The 22554-nt window shown below is 52.9% G+C and overlaps 6 protein-coding genes across 7 annotated transcripts; 4 read left to right on the top strand and 2 right to left on the bottom strand.

Moving 5' to 3' along the window:
* The first annotated feature begins 1807 nt into the window (after positions 1 to 1807).
* Positions 1808 to 3274, top strand: NCU03733 (hypothetical protein). The gene is made up of 2 exons (XM_956416.3): positions 1808 to 2333; positions 2396 to 3274. Exons 1-2 carry the CDS (start codon positions 1905 to 1907, stop codon positions 2978 to 2980), a joined length of 1014 nt encoding a protein of 337 aa, XP_961509.3. The 5' UTR covers positions 1808 to 1904; the 3' UTR covers positions 2981 to 3274.
* Positions 3275 to 3966: 692 nt separating this feature from the next.
* Positions 3967 to 6514, top strand: NCU03732 (SIS1). The gene is made up of 3 exons (XM_956415.3): positions 3967 to 4481; positions 4645 to 5386; positions 5462 to 6514. The coding sequence occupies exons 1-3, from the start codon at positions 4402 to 4404 to the stop codon at positions 5753 to 5755; spliced, it is 1116 nt and encodes a 371-aa protein (XP_961508.1). The 5' UTR covers positions 3967 to 4401; the 3' UTR covers positions 5756 to 6514.
* Positions 6515 to 7489: 975 nt separating this feature from the next.
* Positions 7490 to 9244, top strand: NCU03731 (HAD superfamily hydrolase). The gene is made up of 2 exons (XM_956414.3): positions 7490 to 8251; positions 8320 to 9244. The coding sequence occupies exons 1-2, from the start codon at positions 8243 to 8245 to the stop codon at positions 9049 to 9051; spliced, it is 741 nt and encodes a 246-aa protein (XP_961507.3). The 5' UTR covers positions 7490 to 8242; the 3' UTR covers positions 9052 to 9244.
* On the bottom strand, positions 7907 to 11066 carry NCU03730 (tRNA '-O-ribosylphosphate transferase). Its single transcript, XM_956413.2, has 3 exons — positions 10384 to 11066; positions 10250 to 10284; positions 7907 to 10179 (listed from the first exon to the last, which is right to left on the bottom strand). The coding sequence occupies exons 1-3, from the start codon at positions 10710 to 10712 to the stop codon at positions 9116 to 9118; spliced, it is 1428 nt and encodes a 475-aa protein (XP_961506.1). The 5' UTR covers positions 10713 to 11066; the 3' UTR covers positions 7907 to 9115.
* A 3775-nt stretch (positions 11067 to 14841) lies between these two features.
* Positions 14842 to 18139, top strand: NCU03728 (hypothetical protein). The gene is made up of 2 exons (XM_956411.3): positions 14842 to 15558; positions 15661 to 18139. Exons 1-2 carry the CDS (start codon positions 15392 to 15394, stop codon positions 17786 to 17788), a joined length of 2295 nt encoding a protein of 764 aa, XP_961504.3. The 5' UTR covers positions 14842 to 15391; the 3' UTR covers positions 17789 to 18139.
* On the bottom strand, positions 18123 to 22299 carry ham-2 (hyphal anastamosis-2; the record flags this gene model as incomplete). Of its 2 annotated transcripts, XM_011396270.1 has the most annotated exons (6): positions 18123 to 19415; positions 19488 to 19617; positions 19676 to 19973; positions 20040 to 20876; positions 20943 to 21031; positions 21089 to 22299. In XM_011396270.1, the coding sequence occupies 6 exons, from the start codon at positions 22017 to 22019 to the stop codon at positions 18449 to 18451; spliced, it is 3252 nt and encodes a 1083-aa protein (XP_011394572.1). The 2 variants fall into 2 exon arrangements, with proteins under 2 accessions (XP_011394572.1, XP_011394573.1); XM_011396271.1 differs by having other exon boundaries at positions 18449 to 19415; positions 20040 to 21031; positions 21089 to 22019.
* Positions 22300 to 22554: the final 255 nt, after the last annotated feature.

Below are 22554 nucleotides of genomic sequence, written 5' to 3'. Positions count from 1 at the left end.
AGTCCGATCAAGCTTATTTGAATCCTCAAAGTTCGGACCCTCACTCGGTCTCTTCGCCTCAAAGAATTCGCGATGTAGACACAAATGAGCTCTCGGAGTGTCGAATTACTTCCGTTTGACGCCAAAAACAGAAAAAATTGACTTGCCCAGTCATCGCGGCATGCTGCTTGGCACTGAGGGTGTCTGTTCTGCCAGACTCCATATGCTGGTGATCACCGCGTGGCGAGGACAAGCAGACTCAAACAAAAAAAAACCCGGGGTTGAAACAAGGGCTAAATCACCTCGGCTTTCTTTGACAGCAAGGCTCAAAATCAGATATCCGCTCGACATGACACAGAACCGATACATCCTCCAGAACATCCGGTGCGCAACTTCTGTTGAGGGGAGTATGGACGACAACAAGGACGCGGTTCTGCAACATACGAGCTAGTATGCTCCCAAGCTCGGCATGTCTGGGCGGGCGCGATGTCTCGCAGACGTCGAAGAGTCGATCTGGCAGTGACGGTAGCAGGTTTACTATTATGAGCATCAGAACTGGCTTACAGTTGAATGGATGACACTCACGCGAGCAGGTAAGCGCCGCCGCTCAATAATTTGGCATACCCTTGGCCGTGGCACTTCCAGATGCCAAAAGCAACTCGCTTGACGGTGTGTCTGCCGCAGAGAGTGCTGTAGTGGAGGGTTGAGGGCCATACAATTTCTACCGCTGAGTAGGAAGAATTCCCACCGGACCTGAGAGAACAACCTCATCAACGAGATGGAAGCAGAATGGGGTAACAAATTAAGGATAGCGAGCATGCTGGCCGACCTCAACTCGCTTGCGCTGCTTTCTCAGAGAGGAGCCATAGCTGGAGCAATAACCATTTATCAAGCTTCTTCCGGAGAGGAGTAAAATGAGAAGGCTCTTCAGATCAAGAAACCTATGGCCTTACCAGCTGCCATATCTGCCGGAAGATCCGACCTCTGTCGGGGGGTCAGTCAAGCGATTCTTCCAGGCATAGTAAGAGTGCTACATACTGCCTGCGTGCTTTACCAACTGGATGATTCTGTTACCAACCACAGCTGACGTGCAAGCACGCTCGGTTCAGTCAAGCAACGGAAGGCGAGAACCTAATGTGTTCGATGCTGGCGAGCGAGGAGCAACGGCTACGACCTCGAAATATAGTAGAGATCAATAGATATTAAGCAATCGACTGAACGGACAGAGGGGATTAGGTCACATTCTGCTTCTGGGTGACTTAGGGAGAAAACAACCCGGAACCTGTCAGGTCCGACCTTTATTCAGTCCGACAAAAGACACAGGTCGGAAGGGGAAGGCGGGAAGAGCACTTACTTGCATAGTTCTCATTTGGGAAAGAACATTCCCAGGTGTGGTGTCAGTACATAGGTAGGTTCCATATACTACCTAGTCTGGATCAATACTGGGTTTTTTCGAGGCCACAGCATTTAACGCTGGGACTTGGGCTTCACAAAAAGGGGAAATCAAAGTCAAGGGGTGCGTGGAAAGTTTTTATACCTAATCAGTCTACAGACCAACCCCGCATCGGCGTTGTTGTATCTCGAGGTAGACCAGCTTCATCAACGACAGACCCTTGTTCCTTTTCGAGCGTGTACACTAATATGTCGTTGGGGAGTCTACATAGTTTGAACCATGGAGAATGTATCGGGATCTGTGCACAAGAAGACGGCCGGCCGATCGATCGGCAATGCTTGTTTGAATGTTGTCGTTTCCCGGCGCCGGGCCGTGCCCCCACATACAATAATACTCCGCACTTGGCTGTTTCGATCTTCCGGGACGGGAGGGAATGCCACTGACCTTGGCACACCTGGTAAACCTCCACAACTAGTGACATTGAGCAAAGAGAACTACAATTGAAACTGCTCCTGTCTGCCCAATTGGCAAGATGTTGAGAGCGCTTACCGTACTCTCTTTGCTCTTTTCTAAACCTCTACAACCATCAGGAGGTCTCAACATCACCATCCTTCAACCTGACGTACCCTTCGTCCCTCACCCCCACCCTCTTCCCGGCGCGGCGTCCGACTCAAAAGAGATTATTCGTCAGTTTGTAGAGCTTGATCGTTCAACGAAATGGAAACTTGTTGATAAGGTTCAGTTCGAAGGCGACACCTATGAGCCCGAAGGAATAGTTCGCATCGGCAATGACCGCTACTTCGTGTCGGCTGGTGAATACATTGTGCCGACGGTCAAATACAATGAGACCATCAACGGCACGGATCGCACAGCTGGCGAAGGGTTTGCCCATATGATCATCTTCGATGGCAAAGGGAAGCGTATTGCTGATGCCTCAATCTCACAAGCCAAGTCTCTCGAGGTCTGTCCGTCCGTTGCGCAGCCCGTTCTCAACAATCTTACCGCGGCTGACAGCACAAGTAGTACCACAACGGCGGCATTGACTACGATGGAACCTACATCTGGGCCACCCTCTCCCAGTATCGTCCCAACACAACTGGAACGCTTGTGAGGATGCGCCCCGACACGCTGGTACCAGAGCCCATCTTGAGCGTTGCAGACCACCAGGGAGGAGCGGTCCACGACACAAAGTCCGGAACTGTAGTCACCTTGAACTGGGGGTCGCGCAAAGCGTCGATCTGGAACGGGCACGACAAGCATCTGGCGCCCGCCAAGTTCACTCAGCCGCGGGCAGTGGTCAGGAATCCGAGCAGCTTCATTGACTATCAGGATTGCAAATTCCTGGGTCGTTACGAGCTTTACGAGACCCGGCCAGTGATGTTATGCTCTGGCGTTGCAGACTTGGCGAACACGAGAATCGGCGGTATCGCGATAGTGGACATGGAAACTATGGTTCCTTTACACGAGGTTCCTGTGACCTTGGTGTCGGAACATGGTGCTGCAATGACCAAGAATCCAATGGATGTGGCTGTCGTGGACGGTAAGATGAGGCTGTTCTTCCTGCCCGATGAAAGGAATTCGACTCTCTATGTGTACGAAGCGGTTTGAGTTAGGACATACCGAGCAACGTGGATTATTCTTCTCGGTGTTTGTTTTGGCGTGTTTTTGCACCTTTTTTTTTTTTTTTTTTTTGCCTTCGTCAGGGGTCATCAGAGCAGGTCAACCGGGCTTATTTGGAAAGTCATGACAGTAGGCCTCAGGTCTAACTTGTTCTAGATCTGCTCTGTACCGTCGTGATTCGAGAAATAGAGTCCCGCTTTGCTTCTCCTTGGTGGTTGATGACACATATTTGACGAACTAGTTTAATCCTTCATATGGAGAAGTTCTTGAAGACATGCTTTGACTTTGATCTGCTCCTGACTACAAGTTCTATGGTGAGCTATCCAGGCCTCATTTGTGTGGAGTTGTCGCGGATTTTCCTTATCATGGGGCTGTCATTAAAAGATCGAGTGCGGCCGTTGCTTGCTGTTGGCTTCCATGAGGTTGTGCAACCTTCTTCGTTGCCTTGTAATAAGGCACAATGTAAGGATGATTGATTGGAATCGCGATCATGATTTACGGCAATCCATCCTGTTTCATCGATGCGAGTGAGTACCAGAAGAATGGGATTGCGGGCGAATGGGTATACTGGTATGACGAACTGAGCTGGATCTAACTTTCAAATATCTGGTGATGTGCAGCCCATCGAAGGTGCTGGGTGATGATGTTCATCTTTGATAGGTGCTCCGGACGCGTCCCAACCGCTCAGCAGACTGCTAGCACAGTTTCGCTGAGGTCAAGCGAAGGTCAACTACTTAATGGAGCTTCCCTTCCTGCTAGCTGGCTTGGCGGCCCGCATCAGTTAGTGGGGACTTGGCCTGGACTTACATTGTTAGTATTACTCTTTCCCTGCAGCAGCAAACTGCTCGGGGACATGAAGATTACTAACAGGCGCTACTTTTAGCATGTACCCACTACGCGAGCCCTGCGTCACTATCTCCAGGTCTTGGAAGCCGATAGGCTCACGGTCGAAGGTTCTACAACCTCCTGTTCCTGCTACACACGCCCTTCGCCAAGGCATTTTATGGCCTTGTCCCTCCCTCTTCCACCAAGTGATAGCTTCCTCTCCGACTCTGTGTTGCATCTCAATTCTGTTCAATATCTGAAATCCCTACTCTTGCATTGCGAATTTGCTCTCGCGCATTCCATCAAGATCGACTTTGACAGGCGCTTTACGAGCCATCCAAAGGACCCACGAGCGCTATAGAATCGCTAACGTCTAATACGCATCTGTCATCGCTACCTCACTCTACCTTAATTACCCTACCCGTACCACTACAACAACACAGAACACGTCGGGTTAATTGTTCTCCCTTGCACCTAACGACCGCCGAGACACTTCGCGGCTCTGATCAAGCTTCGCGAAACAGCCTCTACATTTTTACTAGACTCACATACACTACACTCGTCTCTAATATTGCGTCACAAAGATGGTCAAGGAAACGAAGCTCTACGACCTGCTAGGGATCAGCCCTACGGCTACCCAGGACGAGATCAAGAAAGCCTACAGGTGAGCATATCTCCAACCCGAAACCCCACATAACTGCTCTCGCATCTCGCAGTATAAGATCGAGGGAGAGATCTCCTCTTTCCTACGCCATCCTTCTTTCACTTTGGCATTCACATCATCCTCTCTTACAGCCTTCAGTGGACCCCTGCTGACCCCTCACCAGGAAAGCCGCCCTAAAATGGCACCCCGACAAGAACAAGGACAACCCGGAGGCTGCCGAAAAATTCAAGGAGTGCTCTCAGGCGTATGAAATCCTTTCGGATCCCGAGAAACGCAAGATGTACGATCAGTTCGGCCTTGAATTTATCCTGAGAGGCGGCCCGCCCCCGACTGAGGGCGGCGCAAACCCATTTGCCGGAGCTGGTGGCATGCCCGAGGGCTTTGCTTCTTTCTTTGGAGGAGGAGGCATGCCTGGTGGCGGAGGAGGTGCGAGAACATTTTCCTATGGATTCAATTTTACCAACCCCGAGGACCTCTTCCGGGATGCTTTCCGGGATGAAAAGATGGGCGGCGGCATGGGTGGTGGCATGGGTGGTGGCATGGGCGGAATGGGTTTTGAAGACATCCTCTTTAATGCTGCGCGTGGTGGTGCAGGACAGCGCCGAACTGCGAGAAACCCCTTCGGCGGCGCCGACAACATGCGCAGCGCCCGCCAAGCAACACCCGAAGTCACGACAGTTGAACGCCCCTTACCCGTATCCCTTGAGGATCTGTTCCACGGCACGACGAAGAAAATGAAGATCAAGCGCAAGACCTTTGACGAGACCGGTAAGCGCACGACGAGCGATACCGTCTTGGAGGTACCAATCAAGCCCGGCCTCAAGAAGGGTAGCAAAATCCGGTTCAAGGGTGTTGGTGATCAAGAAGAGGGTGGCCAGCAGGATTTGGTGTTCGTCGTCGAAGAGGTACGTATAAACTCCCTTCCCTTTCTTCACGCATTGCCTTTTTGAAGGAATGGCCAGCTGACAATGTGGTTTTAGAAACCACATCCGCTTTTCACTCGGGACGGCAACGACCTAATTCATACTATCGACTTAGACCTCAAGGAGGCATTGACAGGGTGGAAGAGAACCATCACGACGATCGACGGCAAGAGCATTAACATTGAGAAGGCCGGCCCGACACAACCTGGGAGCCAAGATGTATATCCGGGCCTGGGCATGCCCATCTCGAAGCAACCAGGCCAACGGGGCAACCTCATCGTCAAGTATAATGTCAAGTTCCCCACCAGCTTGACGCCTGAACAAAAGGAAAAACTGAAGGAAATCCTCTAAATGGGGTCAAGCGATGAGTATCGGTTCTCTGTGGTAGTTCACTCTCGGATACCTTTGTCCTTCTTGTCGCCTCAACAGGAAGGGACCAGCAGTCTTGGATTGGCCTGAAGAACAGCTTTTAACGCCGGCCTTTGACAACATTCGGGAACCTGTTCGGATCCACCCCCTTGAGTGTATGTAGAATGGTGGGCGTGTTGGATTTGTTTTTTACCCGGGGGGCATTTGCTTTGGTCTCTGTCCGCCATGTGCGGTTCTTGACCATGGTCCACCATATTTGGGCGTTACTGGATTTGTTTCTTCTTTTGGTGCTCAGCTTTCATCGCGTCAGGCTCGCATTGAGATTGGTATTGTTGGTTTAGGCGGCATGTGTGGTGGGAGCTGATGATGACAATTTTCATGATAATGAGTATCCCCGACAAAAGTTCTTAGGCCCCCTGTTGTGAATGTTGGGAGAGGAAAGGGCGCTGGTCTCTCTTAGCATGTTGCGTCCTCTCAAGGTTCAACAATAGCCAGAGACACGCGAGGCCAACGTCAATGGGAATACCATAGCAGGCTTAGATATCAAATGGCTATATCTTTTATAGAAGACGGCTTGGACTACTGCATCTCGGAATGGATTCAAGGTGACAATCCTCGGTCACCACCACCAAACGACACACACGAGGAGAAAATTGATCGTGACCATAGACTACCAAGCGGGGTGGCTAGAACCGATAGATGGACATAGTTACTACAGAATGAAAATCAATGTGCCCAGAAAATCTCTCCCTTTCTCGACTTGACCTTGGAGAGAAACCATAACTTGCTGAAAGACGACGCGGAGCGACATGTGGGAATATGTGCAAGTTCCAGCTACAACAAGTTGGCCAAATAAACACACAGTCGTGTACGTATCTTAGGGGGGGAAGCCACGGCGGGGCCGAATCCAACTGCGAAGAACGATGATTCAACTTGTCCACTTTTCACTTCATCTTGGCTCTCATCACGGGATTTTTGAAAGTACAAACAAGAGGGACAACGACATTGTTAGGTCGGCCCGTCTACCTACCCAACAGCCATTCCAACACCCCGCCAAGCCAAGGATTACATATAACCGGCTGGCTGGTCGATCGGGAAACGCGGCATAATGGGAGAATGAGCGGAAGCGGAAGTGACCACTCGGTCTTACCTTTCCCGCGTTGTCGCTTACCTATACTGCTTTCTGTTTCATTTGTTTTTCTTTTTTTTCTTTTTGGGACTCGGATGGCTGTTCTACTGCTGACTTGATCATCATTTTGGTGCTGATCTCAATGGGGGGTCATGGAAGCATCTCTACGGTTAGATATTTTTGTTATTGGACAAAAGATTTGCAGGGTCCGGGTCCAAGGTTTCTGTGAGGTTCTGGATTCGGATTTTTGAATCGAGCGCTTTCACCTGTTTTCGGTTTTGTTGCTGTGTTGTTCTTCGCGAAGATGGTTCGACCGAGGCCTGTCCTTGGCTGCACGATGTTCTTGGTCTCATTGATGATGATAGTTAGATAACTAGCTATCACTCTCACAATCACTTAGTGCTACTGTTAACAAGTTAGAGTTCCTTTAGCGTACTTCCCGGGCCCCGCTCTATGTCACGGTGGGGCTTCTGTCCAATGACATCACCGGGTGCCCCACTACCACTAGTGTACTCTGACGCCGATCAACATCCTGTCTGGAGAAGGCATCCGTCTGCACGTTTCCTCAGGAAAAGAAAGGTGTACGAGAGGGGGTGCTAGGTGCTCAGGGTGATGTGAGGGGTCAGAGCAACATTCAGAAAGTGATGGAGAAGATCGATCGAATCCCGTCTCGAAGGTTCAGCAGTTCTGGTGGTTTGTCAGTGTGGTCCCCGAGCGCCGAGCGCGGCAGTGATGTGTGATGTGGTGAGGTGGGGTTTCAGGAACGGACCTCGTAACCGTGGTCAAGACCGGCGATGCACGAGTCCGTCCTGTCCTGTCCTGTCCATTGGTCCCAGGGGTCCTTCTTTTTGTTATTGTTCTGTGCCTTGGACTTTGGTATGTGTAGTGGGTTAGGAAAAGAGACCGGGAAGTAGGTAATATCCACATGTTAGGGATTCAGTAAGTAGAGAGAGGTAGCTCTTTTCTCGCTTACCTTACGTAGGTACTTCAAGCTTCTTTCTCCCGCTCTTTCCTTCCTCTTATTTACTCCTTCATCCTCTTATCTTCTCTTCCTCCCTACAAAACGGCTATTATTTCCACCTCTAACCTACCGCACTCACCCTCGCTCTCTATCCTCGCCTCTTAGCAGACGTGCTTTCGCTCTTGCTCCACACGACTTTTGCTCATAGCTTAAATTGCTTCGTGTTTACGAGATACCCATTTGCTCATCACGATCATCCTTTCGGCTACTTATCTTAACCGGGAACTCTTGGAGATCACGGCCGAAGAACGCTAGCGACGTTATCATCTAAAGACACCTTCAGTACCCAACTCAAACGCTCAACTACCAATCAGTCAAAATGGGCAAGGTAAGAGACATCCCCCCAGACCAAATAGGTTTGTATGAATGATCTCTAACAATTAGTCCGTTACGCAGATCACCACCCTCCTCTTTGACTGCGACAACACCCTCGTCCTCTCGGAGGAGGTTGCCTTCGAAGGCTGCGCCGACCTGATTAACCAGATCGCCGCCACCAAAAACATCCCGCTCGAAAAGCCTTTCACGGGCGAATCGCTCATCGTTGAGTTTGTTGGCCAGAACTTCCGGGGCATGCTGCGCTCGCTGCAGGAGCGGTACGGCTTCCCGCTCACCGATGAGGAAATGGAGATGTACGTGAAGAAGGAGGAGGACGTGGTGATTGCCAAGATCCAGGAAAAGCTCTCGCCCTGCCCTAATGTCGACGGCGTGCTCGAGCGACTGGCGGCTGAGGGCAAATACGAGCTTGCGGTCGTGAGCAGCTCGGCGCTGCGCCGCGTCAAGGCCAGCATTGAAAAGGTTGGCCAGGACAAGTACTTTGGCGACCGTGTGTTCAGCGCGGCCACGAGTCTGAACCCGCCGACGAGCAAGCCCGATCCGGCCATCTACCTACACGCGCTCAAAGAGCTGGGAAAGAAGGCGGAGGAGTGCCTGGCGATCGAGGACAGCAAAAGCGGGACGCTAAGCGCCGCGAGGGCTGGCATCAAGGTCATTGGTTATGTTGGACCCTACAAGGCCGAGGAACGACTTAAGATGGAGAAGGTCCTGGCGCAAGCGGGTGCTTCCATCATCATGAGGGACTGGAACCAGTTTGAGGGGTACCTGGCGGCGATCGAGAAGGGTGACTTTTAGAGGGCGTTTTTAGATGATATCCATCGTGTTTTCTTGGTTTTGCATAAATTAGACCGAATTTCTTTCAGTTGCGCCAGTCCATCAGGAAACTGTTTACGCTCTGAAGAGTTGACCTGCTCGGGTTGGCATCGGGAAATGCCGTCATGATATGACCCAGCTTCACCCGAATGGAAGCCTTATTGTGATTCTGTCCCTGGTCCGCTGCAGACCTTACAGTCCCAGCCGAGTCGACGAAGCACCAGCAGTAAAGAGCCAGTGCTACTCCAACCGACAAGTCCCTACCAGACTCGCACAGCAAGACAATCTCTTTGTTTGCGTCTTTGCCAGTGCTTGTGCCCGTCTCGGCATCGGCATCAGCGCATTCTTGCAGGAACCGCGAGACAAAGTCGCAAATACTCGGCAGTGCCTCTCTCAAGAACCGGCTCGCAGTCTTGCTTTTGCCCAGCCCAACCTCCATATGCCTCTTCGACTTCTCCCACGTCTCCTTTTCCGTTGTCTTCGGCACAAGACTAACCACGCAAATGTTTTCTTGGGAAGAAGAAGTCAGCGCCTTCTCCTCAGCCGATAACGCACCCACCAACAGCCTCGGGGCAACCCTCTTCAGTTCCCCCACCGCTTGTCCGCCCGCCTCCGAATTCGCAACCAGCATCTCTATCAAGCCCGGTAAATCCCCCTCCGGCGTCTCCAACAGTTGCCTCTGGTTCGCCCAAAACAGCGGCGCCGTCAGTCCATGCGCCCAGTTCTCCGTGTCATCGCCCGCGCCCTGGATATACCCCTCTTCACTCATCTCCGTACCTACCACCCGGCGGGAGCTGGTGCAGCAGACGACGGGGTGGAAGGAGACTTTGATTTCATCGACCATCTCGGGAGTTAGTTCGTCGTCTGGGGTCACCCAAAGGGGGCGGAGGGGTTTTTGTATGTTTTGGCGGAGGGAGGGAATATCGGGCTGGAGAGCGAGGAGGGAGCTGAGGAAGAAGGGAAGGCGGGAGGACATTTGAGAGTGCTCGGAGGAGGAGACTACGGTTGGGGGGACGTGGAGGGTGTGGGATTCGGGGTGGGAGGGGAAGAGGGCCTGGTTAAGGACGGTGCACCAGATTGGGATTGTTTTGCTGAGGGCGTCGGGCATGCCTGGATAAGTGGTCAGTCCTGGGGGTTCGCTTATTGGTATGTGGAAGGTTTTGGTTTGTTCGGTACTTACGCTTGCCTCGCCGGGTTGAGTCTACGATGATGCATCTGTGGTGGTGGTCATGACATGATTAGTTGTTAGTGTAAGAGAAGCGGAAACTTCGTTGTACAGCAACAGCAAGATATACGCAGGCAGGGTGTACAAACCCATCGTTCCGCCCAATGACCTCCAAAAGATGAAAGTTTAGCCTCCTCGTGCTAAACTTCCACTGGCCCGTGTGCCCATCGGTGCTCTTAAAGTAAGCCGACGACCTCTTCAGTTGGGGATCAATATACCAGCTGCCGCATCGCTCATTAGCGACGAGCGGAAGGCCGAGAACATCAGCTACCTCGTGAACGAAGGCCGCATCGTGCTGTATGGACTTGAGCCGATTCGTGATGGAGAGGTTCGACTTCTTGAGATCTCCCAGGATCTTGGAGAAGTTGTGGTTGGCTTGCTCCGAGAAGACAATGTCTGCTAGGGTGGGAGCCGGCATGCTGTTTACGGCCGGCAGGTTGGCCGGGCCTTTACTGCGTAGCTTATTACGGGCTAATGCCGGAGCAATTTCGATCTCTCTTCTGGGTGTTGTATGAGCGATGATGAAAGCCGGACCACACCCCGTATCGAGTGGAACAAGTTCCGCGGGGGCAATGCGGAAATGATCCCGCGATAAACGTTCAATGCCTTTTCCCTTGGTTCAAGGATATGGTCCGAAATGTTGATTTTGTGACCGGCCTTTTTGTTGTTGTTTTTTCAATATATTGATCCCGATATTGTGGCTTGGATTTCTTGGTGTTGAGGAAGACTTTCATTGCGTAACAGAATGGATCCTAGCCGGCACTGAAATCCGCGATTTTCCTACCTGGCGTAATGGAAACTTTACAGAAACACTTCATTGCCAGTGAAATGTCCCGGTCTTGGCTTGTAACAAAGGGTAGATTCTTACGCTACTGTACGTACCTGCCCGTACACTAGACTAGTGCAGTACAGTAGCGACCCCAAGCCACTGTGCTAAGCCTGTTTCGACTCCACACTTGATCGATTCCGTTCCACACGGCGGGTGGCCGGGAGCTGGGGACCACATGCGCCTGGAGGTAGGGACCGGGCTCGGGGATCCCGATGAAAATGGCCTGGGGATATGAACATGTCCGAGTATGCCTCGCAAGGCTGACTGGACCTTTTTGGGGATGAATTGTCCCGAGGATTCGAAGTTGAGGATGTTGATATGTAAACAAGACTGTTCCTGTCAAGATTTCACTCGCTGCAAGCGGAACGAACAACGGCGATTTGGTGGATAATGTCACAGGGCTGCTCTTAGCACTGTTACTAAGTAAGGTACGCCGGATGGTAGCCAAGGGTAAGTAAAGAGTCGAGGTGGTCAGCCATGACAAATGTTTCCAAATCCTCATTTCGATATCACGCTGGAGCTAATCAAACAAAAAAACATGGAGGCACATATCATCAACAATCATGGCCGATCTTGTTCAATGAAAGGGTGAGATCTGGAAATCAATCAGGGGCACTGATAACCGAACGACCCCACATTCTTGACGACGAGGGGAAGAGTCTGGGCCGCCTCTTTCTTTGCAACACCATCAACGGTTGTACATTAGTCGAACGAATCACAACTTTCTGGCAAACTTGAAACTGCTTTTGCAGCCAAACGAAGGACTTGAGCTGTTCCCCATTCTGACAACAGCAAGAAGCTTGGCTCACACAAACATCGGCTTTTCATTTGGCCCCGGTAAATCCAAGCCGTCACCTACACTAGCAAAATAGTTGACCGTTTCTTTTCGTATGATGGTACGATCGATTGGCATTCGGAGTTCCCGACAGCGTCCTGCTCGGGCCAAGCTCCCGAACTGGAATTTTAGTGCACCACTCAGCGGAATGTAAGCCAGCAAAACAGGACGCAGCGGAACCTATCATCTTTTTCTCCCCTCGCCCTCGCGGCTAGTCAAAAATCCCCAGACGGGAAGAGGCCGGACTTTCTCATCGGTAGCCCCAGAGACCTGTCAGCGTACTGGGACATGTTCTTACTAGCGCTTCATGCCCTTTGGTTCATTCGAGATCAATGCACCGGCCCAACGAGCCTCTCTGTACGGGTCCATACAAACGCCCGGAACAACGACAATCTGGTTGATGACTGCCGAGGATCAAATGTCAATAAAGATGAAACGGGCATACTACCGCAGTGACAATTTCGACTGCACCACGAAACATGCAAGCCAGCTTCGTGGACCTCATGGCTGTCTTCCCCCCCTGTATTAGGTACATACGGGGTTGTTGGCCAACAAACCTCGGCTCCCGGCCGCTGCCCGTACCGTGACCGGCCGCAGCTCGGCTCCGCTCTGGCCAATTCTGTCCAGTTTCCCACATTCAAGAGAAACTCGCCGACAAATACCCTGCCTCCCTAGGTGCATAGAAGCTCGATGCATAGCACGACGCAACCAGGCCGGCGGCGACGATGCTCGAGATCGGTCGAAACTATATACTGCCTTGCTTTCCTGCCGAGTCCCTTGTCAAGATAAGCGTCTTCGATTGCGAGATACCGCCAATTTAAACACCCCCGCCAATCGCTCGGCATCTGAAGCTGGAAATCATTGGAGGCACAATCCCAGACGAAGCCTTGGAAAACTGGGGCGTTGAGACCAGGCCAGAAGATATGAGGAAGCTCGTTGATTGGTCGTGATGGAGACATGGCTCGGGTCCTAGCTTCGCCGCAAGATCATCGAGGTTTTGACGTCTGTCTTTCTGAAGCCATCGACACCTGCTCTCTTCGCTCTTCATTGGCAAGAAGTCAGACTGCGCAGGAATGTGCACTTCGCCTACGCCCCCCGGCCGCACCTAGCGAGGCCACCCATTCCTTCGGGGACCGATCACCCTGGACTTGGGGCTGATGAGGAACTGCAAGTCAACGGGGGAAGGGTTTGATGCCAGCCATTGAGAGCCTGTTCCATGGGAAAGGGTATGCAGTCGATGTACCTACATTCTCCGTCCGTCCTCTCGGGTTAATGGGACTGACTGGGTGCCGTTCGTACATGCGTTGTTGTCTTGAGAATGCGCAGCAAGCCAGGTCATGGCCCAATCATCACGATGAGTGAGCTCATCCGAGCCAACCAAGCCGCACCGCCGCCTGTGGGTCGTAGGGCTGGACTGGAGGGCAGAGCCGACGCCGGCCGGAGTTCATATCATCAGTGGATCACCGACTCTTCAACCCCCCACACCCAACAACGTCCATCGATGTCATTCATCATGGCCCTCTTACTTACGCCGCCATTCCGTGGCGCCCCTAGTCTTCTGGCCTGGCACCGTCAAAACCGCATCACAATTTTGCGCAATGTCTGTCCATGCTTGTATGTGTCGATCTTCATCAGCTCAAGCCATGGGTGGTTCTCGTAACACAGACATGCCGGGGTAACTCGTGGTCATTGTCGGACTTGCGTTGACGCTGGCCATGTAACTGTTATCCAAGCCTTTGCCGCCACATCGCGGTTACTATCATGCTGCCCTTTGTTGCGCAAAGGTGCGATTCCTAGGGAAAACTCGGACAGAAGTCGGTTATAGTCCAGTCGGATAAGCTCCAGCCGAATTTAAACATCCTGTGGCCCCGTGAAAGGCTTGCTTTCCCTAGCAGCCGACACTCCTCATGCGCGGCTTCAAGAGCGCTACATGTTGAGATAACAAGTTGGCAAGACACGAACATGCCGTCATGTGTTTGTTGTGCTGAGAATGGCAGTGAAGACGCCGGCACATGATTTCGAAAGCCGGGGCAGCCAATGCGCGCGGCCGGACTAGCTAGCCTCCGCCTACCGGCACACAGCCCGGTGAGATCCTTGTCCCTCTCAGAGGCAACCTTGCAGCCGTGTGGCACCCCATGTTCCACAAGCCAAACAGAAGCGGTGACCCTATGAATTTCTTCCCGTGCTCCCTGTGAACAGATGATGGATATCTGCCTTTTGCTTTGTCCTGCTTTGCTTGCCTTGCCTTGCCTTTAATCCCACCAAGAGACCTCCATCAAAAAGAAACGCGGGGTGAACACCATCCATTCAGTAGTATCTTGGGATCTGATGGAGGGAGGCATCATGTACGGACTTACCCCATTTCCCATCTCCAGGTCTTCCCCCTTTGGGATGGCTTCTCTCAACACACGCTCCTCACCGAAACCCAAGAATATCTCATATCACTAGGTACACATTGGCCTGGGGACTCATTTATCTCTCTCTTAAGCGAGAGCCGTGAGGGACTTGTTTCCTATCTTGGCGTCCCTATACGGATTCGAGTTTTGATATTGTTTCGCACGAGAATACTTACAGCACATAGTTTGTTACCGTTACATGGCTTTTACAGACCCGTTGAACAAAGCATGGGTAAAATGGGTAGGGCAGCGTGGCGGAATGGCGGCCTGCATATGGTAGCGCATGTCACCCCTGGTCATTACAGTAGCGTAGCACAGGACGAACTACACGTGTAGACTACACATCTGCTAGGACGTTACTTGCTAGCTAGGTACGGGAGCACTACAAGAAACAGGGGACGGGCTGATGACGAACTGGCTATTTCATGTGCCTAAATCGAAGGTTCATTGCCACCTTGACAAACCACGCTAACAAGTTGTATCCCAGCAGAGAGGTGTAGTACACTACTTACACTACACTACGTGTAAGAAGCTCTCCCCCCCCCTTGATCTGACCCTTCTCGTCCCGTCCTCGGACACTCCCAGACATGGCCGATGAGGGTGTCTTTAAGAAGTCCTGGATTCGCCACAGCTGCTCCCATCCTGGCCTCTCTTTTGTTTGCTTCCATTTCTTCCACACACAAATCTTGCAAGAGTGACACCGACGTCGGCGTATCGCCTCGCTGCTGGCTGCTTGCTACCAGCTACTACTAACAAGCCAGATCCGCCAGATCCATCCCGTCATTGTTCAGTTCGCACGTGCGTCTGATCGCCAGCGGTCCACTTCATCCCGAGTTCGACGACATAAACTACATACACATTTTTACGTGCTATTTGGGCACGACGGTCCGATATACATATCCACGGGGACGAATCCGGGCTATTTCTTCGAGTCTTAAACGACTGCGATGCCGTTACTTGACACATGCGTTGACCCCCAGACCGAAATCGAATAGCGCCAATCAACTTCGAGAGATCGACGAGGAAACGCCGGCTTCATGTCATCATCACCAGAAGAACTTGGCCACTCTCCTCAATTCTCTACTCTTTCATCCGACATGATCGCAATATCAGCTATGAACGACACAGCAGTTGACGCTTTACAAAGGCCAAAGCGGGCGAGGACAAGCAAGCCAAAAGTCAAGACGGGCTGCAGCAACTGCAAGTACGTACAGTGCCTTACGGGCGCAGAAAATTGATGCATAAGTGCATACAGATTGGTAGCTTGAAAGCATGAACAGGATGCTGACAAGCCTCTCACGACCAGGTTGCGGAGGATTAAATGCGATGAAAAGCGGCCGGCGTGCTCCAACTGTGTTCGTTCCAGGAAGGACTGCACAGGTTACCCACCTCCGCCCCGAAGCGCGAGGCCATCCGAAGTAATCAAGATTGCGCCGAAACCAGGACCGGCACCACCTACACCTCTTCCTGGCCGTGATGCGCCCATCCAACTTGCCCCACGCCGAGTGGTCAAGTACCAAAGACGAAACACACCTCCGCAAACACCACGAGAGTCTGCCGCCGCCGCCGTAACACTCCACCGATCGCCGGCCGCGAATGTGCCATTTACCGACAGGGAGGGCTTGTATTTCCAGTTGTTCCGCGAACATACTGCCAATGAGCTTTCGGGATTCTTCGATTCTGGTTTCTGGTCGCGAACTGTCCTACAAGAATGCCACTTCGAGCCGACGATCCGCCACGCTGTCGTGGCATTAGGTGCCCTGTACAAGACTTTGGAGAAGACGTGTGAGTCGCCGCCGGGCTCACCAGCCAGCGATCGAGATCCCACCGACCTTGCCATGACGCATTTCCGAATGGCTCTGGAGCAATACCATGAGGCCATCCGCTCGCTCATCAATACGGCAGATCCCATGTCTAACCGGACAAGACTCATGGCAAGCGTGCTGCTAGCATGCTTCGACTCGTTCGTTGGCGACCACAAACAGGCCATTTTCCAGATCCAGACAGGACTTCAGTTGCTCGAGAAGCTGCGTGCCGAAAGGAGGCGGGCCTTCATCACCCAGCCGGGCGAGCCCGTGGAAGACGAGCTGATCCAGATGTTCACCAGGTTGGCAATCCAAGCCAAGTCCTACGACATGGCTTTCCACTTCCCCCAGCCGTACGTTGTGCGCTTGACACCGATCGAGCAGGACCCTTCATCCCCAGCTTCCGATGTTAGCTCTCCCGGCTCTCAGTTCCCAGATCCCATCCCAGACCGCTTCGCTTCCGTCATAGAAGCTCGTGTCGCGTGGGACAAGCTATGCGAGCGCATATTCAAGTTCACCGAGACCATGTTCAAGCACGTCCCGAACGGTCCCATGGGGCTTTTACCACCGAACCTCAAGCGGTACGGCCTCGGCTTCAAGCAGGATCTCGACGCCTGGTCGGAAGCCTTTGAGCCCATCCTCCAGTCGCGGACAGCCCCCAGCGTGACCACCCAGGAAAAGGCCGCCATCGCTGTCCTGAAGATGTTCCAGATCATGGCTTTGATCCTTTTTCTCATGACCTTCAACGCCAGTGAGATGCAATTTGACAACTTCAACAGCTACTTCAAGACCATTGTCGACCTAGCCCTGGAAGTAGTAGGCGACGAAGAGCGGCGGGCAGCCGCCAAGCGCTGCCCGGATCCGGATTTCTGCCGGCACGGTCATGGCCACAACACCAGCTACGAGCGAGCGCGAGACATGTTTGGTGGGCATAACGAGTATGCGGCCCGGCATATCAAGCCGAGCTTCAGTGCCGACCTCGGGATAGTGCCGCCGCTGTTTGTGGTAGCGACCAAGTGCCGCGACCCGGTGATTCGAAGGCAGGCTATCCAGCTCCTCCGCAGTAGTGCTCGGAGAGAGGCCATGTGGGATAGCGAGCTGACGGCGAGGATCGGCATGTGGATCACAGAGATTGAGGAGTCGGATGATTTCAGCATGATCGTCACGCCAGGTAGCAGTCCCGTGGCAAGCTTTTCGCAGATGTCCATGTCCATGCCCATGTCTATGGCTATGGATGAGTCTGCCGTGGTGGACACCATGGATGGTGCAGCAAGTGGAAGCAAATCCGGAGTGGTCCGGTCTGATAGTAACGGGAGTGCGAATGGGATTGCGCCAACGAGATGGGGAAGGCGGACGGGGAGTTCCACTTCCAGCACCAGCACTGCCACGACGGCGTCCGGGAGCAGAACTCACTACATTTGGCCAACACAGCAACAGCAGCAGCAGCAGCAGTTTGCGCCGGCGCCGGCGCCGGCGCCAAAGGTCATCATTCCGGAGGAACGGCGCGTGATGGTGAGGGCGGTGGAGTTTGACTTGCACAAGCGGACGGCTACGGTCCAGCTCGGCACGAGAGGGTTGCAAAACGGTCAGATGGATTTGAAGACGAGGAAAACGAGTATTACTTGGTGAATAATCAATATCTTGGATACCCCAGCAGAGAAGAAAGAAAGAAAGAAAGAAATGAGAAAAAAAAAAAAAACTAGATTCAAACCGATAACTGGGCCGTTGGTCTTTTCTTGTGTCATCGTTGCCTGTTTACTACTGATGTTCTCCGATATACCCCTTCTTTGAAAAACAATAACAACGTCCTGAAGATATATCTCTTCAAAAAACCAAGAGAGCAGGGATCGCGATTCGAAGTGTATTTCCTGTCCTCAATGACAGAAAGCGAGTTTTTGCTGGAAAGGGCCAGCCAGCCTGGACCGCCATTTCATGTTAGCGAATACAATAATAACCAGTGTGACTGATGTTACCACTAATTCCCATTAGTAGTTCCGCTGGAGACCTCAATGTGTTAGGAGAACGCTGCGGGATGGATGACATCCTCATCGCATCTACCTGATTATATAACATTATTTAATCTTCAACGGAGAAGGTCCGCCATCCTCGTCCCCTTACCCAAAACCATCTCTCCTCCCCTATGTGCCTCAACGCCTCCAAGGCCCTCAACGTCCCAATGCGTGCCGAAGCGAGACGCATGATAGCGTCAGCATCAAGCCCTATACCCGATTCCTTCAATTCAATCATAATTTCACCCAGAGCAGAAAGATCATGGTCAAGTAAGGAACCCTAACTCCACCCCATCGAGCTCTCATGTTCCGTCTGCGCCGCCGCAGCAGCAGCCGCATACTCAATCCCCGCCATGCCTCCCATGCCGGGCAATCCACCGATTCCCATGCCCATCCCCATTCCGGGCATCCCCATCATCGGCTCAGCACCACCAGCACCATCCATCCCCATCCCTCCTCCAGCCATGATCCCCTCCCATCCCATCCAATCACTCTTCTCCAGCTCTCTCGTGAAAAAATCTCTCTCCTCCCTCATCGCCGCCGTCACCTCGGCGCCCATCCTTTCGGGATACCGCTGCACGTTGAACCAGTGCGTCAAACTCCTGAGCGCCTGCTCGAGCGGCAGCGCCTCCTCGACCTCGGCGTCGACATCCGAGCCCGATAGCCACTCGTCGCGCAGCTCGGGGCGGCAGTGCAGATAGATGGCGGTGATGACACGCATGTTGGACTGACGCCACTTGCGGCCGCAGTAGGGGACCTGGTTCTTGAAGAGCTTGAGCGTGTATAGGCGGAGTTCCTGCTGGGGCACCTTGAGGGACTTGCGCAGGATGTTGGAGGACTTGTAGTGCACCAGCAGGAGGTTGCGGTGGGCCTTGTGCTTGCAGATTTTCTGCATCACGCGCAGGTAATTGATCAGAGAGAAGAAGTTGCGGCGGGAGAAGTCGGTGATGGGCTCTTTGGGGAGCGGGTTGACGGGGTAGCCGAGCTCGTCGACCTCGGGGCGGCTGGGGACGCCCGAGTTTTCTGACTGTTGTTGTTGTTGTTGGGGCGGTTGCGAGGATATGAATTGGGATGAAGCGTCGGGTGGTCCTCCCTTTTCTGCGCCAGGAGGTGAACGGTTTCTCTTAATGGCGGGAGGCGCGGCTTCGTCTTCGCTCACGTCAACGTCTTCGAAGTCGGTCGCGGTTGGGTTGATAAGACCCTGCTGGGGAATTGCGCCGGCACGGGAACCACAGAAGTAGAAGAAACTGGTCATGATGAGTTAGCAACCGATATTTCCGGAGGTAGTGTACTTCGCGAAGGAGACGAAGCAATCTCACCTGTGCTCTATCCTGTCGGTCTTGCTCTCAACCACCTGCTGCACATCATGCAGAGCAAACAGCTTCAGCACTAGAGGAAGATAATTAGAGTCCAAGAGTAGCTGTGTGAAGTACTCGAACTTGAGGATATCTAGACACTCGATCGTCAGCGATGCGGTCGTACTAATCTTGGTCGCATGATTACTTACGAGACAGCTTTAGCCACTTCAACAATAGGATCATGATACCTGTCACGGCCTTCGCCGCAATTTCTCTGCTCCTAGCCTCATCTACATTGTCATCCGAGGGGGAGGGAGGGTCGTTACCAGCATTGTTACCATTACTTTGACCCCGACCCTGGGGCGGCCCTCCGCTAACACGCCCATTGTTCTGCGGGGCACCAGGATTTTGCTGTCCAGGTTGCGGCTGAACTAGACTGCTGGCGATAGCAACAATCGCCTTCAGCAGCACAATGACTAGTGACTGCAGATGAGGGAGAGCCTCTTTCTGTAAAGAGTAGCAGAGTCAGCAAGTACCGTAAGACAGAAGCATAAGTCACTCAACAAGACTTACATAGAACTCCTCGACGGCCTCAAGACGATGTTTGATATCATCATCCACAGGCCGTGGTCCCAAGTCAATTTCGTGGCCGAGCTTATCTTTTTTCTTGTCGCTCTCCTTCAGTAAGCCCAGCTCCTCCTTCTCCTCAAGTGTAAGTTCTGAGAGATCGAGTTCGTCAATGAGGTCCTCATCGACACCTTCCCATCCACGCTCAAACTTGAGGAATCTCTCGCGCTCTTCCCAGAGCTGCCTGGTAGCTCGTGTCATCCTGGTGCGCGTGGAGAATAGTTCGCCAGCTTCGATAATGGAGGCGGGAACATCGCTTCCCTCCCACTTCCTGCCTACCAACAGGTCCTGTAGTCCGGCAACTCCCTTTCCGCCAGCGCTGTTGCTGGTGGCGTCCAAGGGCGGATACATAAACGGAAAATTTTGGTTAGTCTGGTAGTTTTGCTTCTTACCACCTTTACCACCGACACCCGGGCTCGGAGGAGGGGAGGGCGCAGGAGTCGCGATGTGAACCGGCTGATGGAGAATCGAGGCGGAGGCGCTCTGGTTTGGTGGGCCGGGAAGGATACCGTTTTGTCCATTGTTCCTGGTTGGGTGGTTAGGTAGCGGAGGAAGGATTGACGTCTGCTCTGCCTCGAGGGGAATGGCACATTGGGGCGGGATATATGACGGATACTTGGATGTGATCTCTTGCCGGAACACATGGTAATCGAGCGGGGAAGCAGTAATGATTTCCTTGTCCTTAACGTCGGAAGGTGTTTCTGCCGTAGCCTTTTTGGCCTCCGCGATGTGCTTGGAACCGCCGAAAACAAGGAGAAGTGACTTCCAGAACAAAAGGAAAACCTGGGAACTCATAAGCATTCGATGTTGGTTGGCCGCGCCCGGGATTCCAAAGGTAGTTGAACCGACCTGGGTTTGGGGGAGAATGTTCCTATCGTCCCATCGAAGTTTTGCCGTGGCATGCAACATGAAGTGAACCAGATTCGGGTTGAGTGCAACTGCCATATGTTAGCAACTTAACCGAGCGCCGCCATGTGTTAAAAGGGACCTCGTACGTAGTTCCTTGCGGGCCGAGGCCATATCCTCAAGGTCGTCTAGCGTCGTTTGCAAAGAGATGTACAAAATGGTCATCAAATGCATCAGCTCCTCGGCATAGGCCTGTACTATCTGGCCAACGTCTCCGTCGTCCGCCCAGAATGGCTCGAAGGCCCTCCTCAGCGCATCCCACATGGGAGGAATGCCACCACACTCAGCGAGCAGCTTGACGCCTGCCTTCATGGCATCCAGCTGCTGCTTGGTGGCGGCGGACCTGACCTTGTGGTCCGCAAAATTGGGCAGGCTCGCTGCTTTGACAGTCTCGGCCCAACGTCCCAACACTATGTACACGAGCGTGCCGATAGCCTCGCCGCGGGCCGTCTTGTCGGTTGACGTCTGCAACTGTTGGACGGCGTTCCGCACGAACCTCTGCCTGTCGTCGTCTCCGACACTGTCCCAGGTCTCGTCCTCCCCGAACATGCTTTCCCATGTGCTGTCAAAGGCCCGGTTGGCCGTGTTCAGACGCACCCATTGCCAGAAGTTATAGAGGAACCACTCGTCCACCTCCTCCTCGATGGGGCCCACATCAGTGTAGACATAGTCGTAGGCGATCGGCTCGGACTTGGGGAACTCGGCAACGATCCTTCGTAGTTGGGCTAGAGACAGGGAGTCCTGAGGTTGCGCCGACGCATTGTTAGCGGCGTTGCCGGAGCCAGCACCGGAGGGCACCGGCGGCGGAGGGTTCGACGGTGCTGCTGGAGGAGGGGCCGAAGGCTGGTTTCTGTGGAGGGCCGGGCGAGCTGGTAGGGCTGGCGCATTTGGCCTGTCCGAGAGATCGGCCACTTGTTCGGAAGTGGTGCTCACTGCATCGCTGGGCGGTTTGGCGCTTTTCTCTGCGCTGTCGCCGGAAGAGGAGGTGCTTCTCGACCAGAGCGCGTTCATCATGGTCATGGAGGGTTGTGGATGGTGGGGCAGACGGCGGCTGCAACTGCGAGGGCCAGTGACAAGACCGCTAAACTGAAGAAATCGGGGTGTTTTCAGGGGTTGGAGGTTTGTCGTAACTCGTCAATAAGGCTACCTCATGTTTGTTGATGATACTGTACGATTGGTGCTGACCGAGAATACTTATCAAGAAGAAAACATGTCAAGATGATGTTTCATGGAAGAAATCAATCCAAGAAAGATACTCTTTCCTCATGCTCAACTGCGGGCATGCAGTTGCTACAGTGAGAAGAGCTGAATGATGAGGTGCGGAGAGCTTGCCGCGTCGTCCCTGCCGCGTTTTAGGTACTGCCTGCCGCCTGCGATTGGTCGAATTTACAATGCAATGCCATTGCCTTGATACCTTTGCCTCCACCGACACCTGCTTGTGGCTCAACAATTGCAGAACCTTGATGGATACCTCTAGGTAGGTAACAGTACTACTCCTTTCGGGGTGCTTCACTTGAGAGGAGGTGTACATAATATGAGGGCTGAGTACCGTGGC

This window comes from Neurospora crassa, linkage group V, assembly GCF_000182925.2.
Source record: "Neurospora crassa OR74A linkage group V, whole genome shotgun sequence".
Lineage (NCBI taxonomy): Eukaryota > Fungi > Ascomycota > Sordariomycetes > Sordariales > Sordariaceae > Neurospora > Neurospora crassa.
This window is presented reverse-complemented; position numbering and strand designations above follow the sequence as displayed.

Bases quoted from the DNA above. Each gene is read 5' to 3' on its own strand.
- NCU03733 (XM_956416.3), top strand. From the start codon at position 1,905: ATGTTGAGAGCGCTTACCGTACTCTCTTTGCTCTTTTCTAAACCTCTA. The intron at 2,334-2,395 runs GTCTGTCCGTCC...CAGCACAAGTAG, and splicing joins CACAAGCCAAGTCTCTCGAG to TACCACAACGGCGGCATTGA.
- NCU03732 (XM_956415.3), top strand. From the start codon at position 4,402: ATGGTCAAGGAAACGAAGCTCTACGACCTGCTAGGGATCAGCCCTACG. The intron at 4,482-4,644 runs GTGAGCATATCT...ACCCCTCACCAG, and splicing joins GAGATCAAGAAAGCCTACAG to GAAAGCCGCCCTAAAATGGC. The intron at 5,387-5,461 runs GTACGTATAAAC...ATGTGGTTTTAG, and splicing joins TGGTGTTCGTCGTCGAAGAG to AAACCACATCCGCTTTTCAC.
- NCU03730 (XM_956413.2), bottom strand. From the start codon at position 10,712: ATGCCGGCTCCCACCCTAGCAGACATTGTCTTCTCGGAGCAAGCCAAC. The intron at 10,285-10,383 runs GTTTGTACACCC...CCACCACCACAG, and splicing joins GTCATTGGGCGGAACGATGG to ATGCATCATCGTAGACTCAA. The intron at 10,180-10,249 runs GTAAGTACCGAA...CCACTTATCCAG, and splicing joins CTCAACCCGGCGAGGCAAGC to GCATGCCCGACGCCCTCAGC.
- NCU03728 (XM_956411.3), top strand. From the start codon at position 15,392: ATGTCATCATCACCAGAAGAACTTGGCCACTCTCCTCAATTCTCTACT. The intron at 15,559-15,660 runs GTACGTACAGTG...TCTCACGACCAG, and splicing joins ACGGGCTGCAGCAACTGCAA to GTTGCGGAGGATTAAATGCG.